The 5,948-nt window shown below is 34.2% G+C and overlaps 1 protein-coding gene across 1 annotated transcript in view; it reads left to right on the top strand.

The window, feature by feature from the left end:
- The first annotated feature begins 2,691 nt into the window (after positions 1 to 2,691).
- Positions 2,692 to 5,948, top strand: part of LOC117102927 (integrin alpha-9-like) — a 16,620-nt gene continuing 13,363 nt past the window's right edge. The window contains exons 1-4 of the mRNA XM_033243385.1: positions 2,692 to 3,028; positions 3,905 to 4,133; positions 4,889 to 5,012; positions 5,745 to 5,864. Of these exons, the coding sequence (XP_033099276.1) occupies positions 2,865 to 3,028; positions 3,905 to 4,133; positions 4,889 to 5,012; positions 5,745 to 5,864 (637 nt within the window). The 5' untranslated portion in view covers positions 2,692 to 2,864. The remainder of the gene's footprint in view (positions 3,029 to 3,904; positions 4,134 to 4,888; positions 5,013 to 5,744; positions 5,865 to 5,948) is intronic.

Below are 5,948 nucleotides of genomic sequence, written 5' to 3'. Positions count from 1 at the left end.
CTAAATTTGAACCTATTTAGTTCCTGTCGATTTATTTGTATTTCCATTTTTGTAGTAGGCCTAGGTTTATTTATACTTTTGTTGCAAATAAAATTTTAGATTGATAGTTTTAAATCAAATTGTTTTATTTATTAATTTAAAGTTCTTTAAGGTTTTGACAAAAAATTCGACATTCGACAAAAAATATAAATAATTTTAATGTGAACAAATTTAGTCTCTGTCTATCATTTAAAATATAATTACGACTGAAGTGGAGACATAATGCTGAAAAGGTGTTTAGTGATTTTTATATTTTGAATATGTTTTTGACAAATATTGTAAAAATCCAATCATCCAATTTGCTTGCAATTGAAATAGTTTAAATTTGATGATGACGTGATAATTGGGCTGAATTTAATGATAATGATGGCAATGATGATGATATTGATGGTGATAATGATTGCAATAATGATGAGGAGGATGTTATTAATGATATAATGACGATGATGGCTGTCTATGGTTCTGGTAGTATAAAGGCGGCCTCCAACGGACTTCAAAAGTAGGAGTTAGCATAAGGGGTAGATATAGGGTCGAATGATGAGAAAAGACGTAGATCTACACCTCCGCAGTTTAAGACACGATGTTGCTATTGATTATGATGGTGCGGGTTGTAGCTGATCAAAATTATGATGATGCTGGCGACGATACAAATACGCATATAGGCCTGGTCCACATAACGTAAGGACTTTAGATTTAGAAACTTATATGTTTGGGGATTTGGTTAAAGATCAGGGTAAATTTTATAAAACATATCCGTCATTATCTACTAAGCAGGCCTAATGGATTTGTAATATATTTAGGTAACACCGTCCAGCAAGCTCAGTTTTAGTGTCCGTACTTTACTTCCAGTCTCTTTATAAATAATTTAAATTGACATTTTGATTGATTGAAAATGTATTGACTGTTGATGTGGATAAAGTTTAGTCTTGATTAAGTGAAGTTGTACGAACGTGAGGCCTTGAGGGGAACTCCCCCGAGATAATCCCCTGTACCCAGAAGTAGACCTAGTCAAGGCCTTGTTTGCGTGGGTTGAGGACTTCGATGGAATAAGTTACACTTTACGCGATAGATATACGTTACCGTAAAATTTAATTCAGAGCCTTGTTTTCCAAATTCAATCAGCAGCATGAACCCTGAGTAGTATAATTTTGTAAATTCAGATATTTTTAGATGGAAATGACACCGTGGACATAAATTAGACAGGTCAATAACACAGAAAAATAAATTGTCAAAATCGTTTGAATTCATTTAGAATAAGGCTCACAATTAAATCCTATGTTCTCTTATTAGTGAATGTAACCTATATATGTGTGAAGTCCATAACCTACGCAGGAAGGCCTTGACTGGGTCTACTGCTCCCTGGTACAGAAGTACGTCTCGGGGGATCACCCTTCAAGGCCTACACGTTCTATGCCGTCATTGGTACAAGTCTACAAGTTATCTACACAATCAATAAATTTCAAAATTATTTAATAGAGTTATACAATATTTATAATAATAATAATAATAGTAATAATAATAATTAGGCCATATTATTATTATTGCTATTATTATTCTTATTATTGTTGTTTTTGTTGTCGTTGTTATTATTATTATTACTATTTTCGTAATAGGCCTTGGCCTAATAATAATAATGGGCCTAATGAATTATTATTATTATAATTAATAATAATATTAATAATCTTCATTTATAGAGTGCAATACAATATCCATTAAAAATTATCACAGGCACATCATCATTTAAGCATAATGTAAGTCTAACATACTATTATATTATAGAAATATCTGAAACCATGAAAATACAATTATATCAGAAATATTACATTAAAACTTTAAGACTTACTTTGAATCCATTTTTTTAAATTACAAGAAAACGGCGACATGCAAAAATATTGAGCAAAAGCCATGGAATATTAAAATTTGGATTTAAAAGAACATATTGAATATATTGGAGAAGATAAAAGGCCTATATTAAACGTCTTTAAAATCAAAATGTTTTTAAATGCGACTTAATCAACAGAGGAGAATATATAATGGTAGAATGTTAAAAAGCTTAGGGCCAATATTCTCTAAGGCACAGTCTTAAATTTTGAATTTATAATATTATTACCATCATTATCATCAAATAATATATGAGTCACTGATATATTAGAAAAGGTGATCAATCTTATGCTCGTAGTTTGCTCTCAAAATTGTCTGTATTTTAATTTCTACTGAGACAAAGAAATGAAATAAAAATGACGAAGCCCTATTTTCCTGTTTCTGAAGAGTGCTTGTATTCTGTGCACCTTGCATTAGTAATCGTATTGAGGGCGACATTTTACTCTGCGAATGCTTAGAGGCAAGGAAGCGATTAGGGAAGTTTATCCAAACTCACTTTACTTACTTTTGTTTAATTTACCTTTGGTGCTAGGCTTCAAGCTATGTTTGTATGCCCAACTTGGTACTTCTCACTTTCTCCCGTACCGACGACTAAACTTCAGCGAAGGTGCGGAAATTCAGACTGCAGCTGGACAAATTGTATTGTTTAGCAGCGCTTTCTAAGCAACTACTAGCTTCTCCCAAATATGTTAAGATATCCACTTCAAACAAAGTGGCAGTTATATGAGCATCACCATGGCATAATTAATTTGCCAAATTATATAAGTTTTTTCAAAAGATTTATCCTCGGAAGTATTCAGCAGGTAACTTCGCTCATAATGCTAGATTTCTTCAGACGTATTCTACAACATATTTGAGTATGCGGCTTGTGTAATACACGTCTGTTGTAAGTTTCATACTATACAGTATTTCCATTAACCAATATTTCGCGCCAAACGTTGACAATGGTATATTCACAAAAGTATTCAATTTGCGTTTTAATTATATTTCGCCTTGGTGTTGTAACTGCCCACAATTTGGATGTTCTAAACGCTCAAGTCTTCGTGGGTCCAGAAAGGAGTAAATTTGGTTACCGGGTACAGTTACATAAAAACAATAAAGGCAGTATGTAAGTATTGTAATATGTCACTGTATTTCATACGTTTTGGCTTATAAAATAGAGGCCAGTATAAGCGTTTTATCTTCGTTTTACCTTTTATCGCTCATGTACCGTTTTTCACAAATAGCCTTATGCATTAAGGACATTCTCGGACATTTCTCGCAAATAATTCAATATTTCATCTAGATCAATATCTTTAGTTTTGTTTAGAAGATATACTTAATGTCTTTAAATTATCAGTAATATTTTCCATGCAGAAAAAAACCCCTGCCTAAGCCCAACCAAACACTCAATTATGTCAGCCTTCTTTGCTCTGTTTTTTTTGTTGTCTTGCTAATGATGAAATAACTAAGTAACATTTACATCAAAATTGTGCCTTGTAAACATAGTAAAAATAATTAAAATATATGGCACCCAATAATTTATTATTAACATATCCGACAGACTTTCTATAAATAAATATATTCATACGATATACTATTGAAATTACACATCCTTCAAAATAGCCTAAATACATACCATATATGAAATTTGTAATTCCTATTTGATTATAGTATTTTTATAATCATGCATTCAATCTACCTGACTAAACCTAATTAAACACTCAATTATATCAGCCTTCCTTGCTATCTGATTTTTCTGTGTTGCTGCTGATGAAATAACATGTGGATAATAATTGACATTTACAACAGAGTGCGTTGTAAACATAATTACAAAATATTTAAAATATATATTCACTCAATAATGCATGTACCATATCCAACAGACTTCTGTCACCTAAGTGTATTTCATAGGGCTATGAAAAATGTAGTTACACGAGGCAACTTATATTTCGCAAGTTTATGTAAGTGACAATTTTTGCTTATATTCACTAATGTCTTTAAGGGTTCTCGTTAGCGCACCAACTGGAAATTCATCGTACCTGCCTATGTTGAACAAAACTGGTACTTTGTACGCATGTAGAACCAGTAATAGCAGTTGTAATGAAGTAAAGTTAGATACTGAAGGTAACCTGAAAGGGCCACGGAGTCAGTTTCCAATGATTCGTGAAGATAAACGAGACGGGTGGCTTGGGGTGTCTCTTACTCGAAACAGCTTGAACGGTGAGATAGCTGTAAGTTTACATATAACTCTTTAAATCACTTTTGAAGTATTTAATGTTTACCGTACAAGAGTTAAGAAGCTGAAGTGACGGTTAATAGGCCCTATATTATGACCGTTTATTTAATAGTTCTTTGCAATCTTTGCAAAGTTTAACGTGTTTAGCGCAGCTATTTTTATACCTCCATGATTTGACTAGAAATAACTACATTTTTGCTGTGCTGTGCACCGCGGAACCAACGGCTTACAGTCTTTTCTAAAAGACGGTGGGCTATTGAATTGAGATTAAGTCATTTAGAGATTGAACACAAGAAACTCAATGTAAAGTCTTACACAGTGGCTACCACAGAGAATCTCATCTTAACTAGGCCTAACAAATTGAGTTACGTTACTTTAACACTGTATTATGATGTAAAAGTCTATGTGTGAAATATTCCGGTACTTAATAAATAATTAGGTCTACAGGCCCGGTTTAAATATCTTGTTAGTTCTCTATTACTGTTTGCTTACTGAAATTAAGCCCTTTAGATTGAACACAAGAAAGTCAATGTAAAGTCTTACACAGTGGCTACCACAGAGAATCTCACCTTAACTAGGCCTAACAAATTGAGTTACATTACTTTAACACTGTATTATGATGTAAACGTCTATGTGTGAAATATTCCGGTACTTAATAAATGATTAGGTCTACATGCCCGGTTTAAATATCTTGTTAGTTCTCTATTACTGTTTGGTTTAAGTCGTTTGAGAGATTACTTGTTTTCACAGATATGTTCTCACTTATGGAAGAACCGATTTTCATCTGGATTTTTCAGCGCTAACGGCGTGTGTTACATTATCGATTCGCAACTAAATTATGATAGTGTGGTAAAACGTCGACCTTGTATGTATGGTATGTAGGCAAGCTCAATTTGTAATTTATTGCATAAAAATTAATTGGGTAAATTTTATATGCCTACGAGAGAGCAGCTTATTTTATAGGTCTATGAGAGAGCAGCTTAGCTCAGTCGGCTAATCTGGTGGTACCGCTGTGTGTGCGCTGGACAGTGGAGATCTCTAGGTTCTCGGTTCAATTCCCATCGCTACCTCTTCTTGTGTTTCAGCTGGAGGGCTGAAATACAAGTTACAGCAGCGCACCGTCTTTCGGATGAGACGTTTAAGCCGTTGGTCCCGTGTGCATTTATGGCCCATGTGCACATTAAAGAACGCAGTACACTCTTCGGAAAAGAGTAGGGGATTGTCTCCCGGTGTACTGCCCAATCACCACAAGAAGGACCCCACTGAAAATAAGTCTTATTCTGAACTTTCGTGGGCCATCCATGGTGTTTACACCGAATAAATCCATACGGGTCACCCATCCTCTTATAATTGGTTGGTTTTCTCTGGTGTGTGAAACAAACCCATATAAAAGTATAGAGACATATTTCGGGTATTGTCTCTTCGCTGTCAAGGACAATTCGTGTCTTATAAGATAACACTTAAACCACGCCGCACTGCACAGGTGTGCTAAGAGGTTATTGAGGTACTCTTTAAAAGATGTTTAGAGGACTAGAAAAACCATTGTTTCCCATTGTTCACCATATCATCCATTAAAATAATTCTCGAATGTTCTTTTATCTAATAGAGGAGCAGTCGAGGTTTAATGCAATTGACTACAGTTTTTGTCAAGCTGGAATAAGTGCCGTTTACCGCAAAGGCTCAACAACATTGTTACTGGGAGCTGTCGGTTACAGATCCTGGCAAGGTACCATCAACCATCAGCCTATCGACTCTCGAATACAACCAACTATCAAATGCCACATACGTTAAAATGTCATTAAGGTTGACC

This window comes from Anneissia japonica, unplaced genomic scaffold (assembly GCF_011630105.1).
Source record: "Anneissia japonica isolate Jap-2015-1 unplaced genomic scaffold, ASM1163010v1 scaffold1053_len387728_cov195, whole genome shotgun sequence".
In the NCBI taxonomy this organism is placed as follows: domain Eukaryota; kingdom Metazoa; phylum Echinodermata; class Crinoidea; order Comatulida; family Comatulidae; genus Anneissia; species Anneissia japonica.
This window is presented reverse-complemented; position numbering and strand designations above follow the sequence as displayed.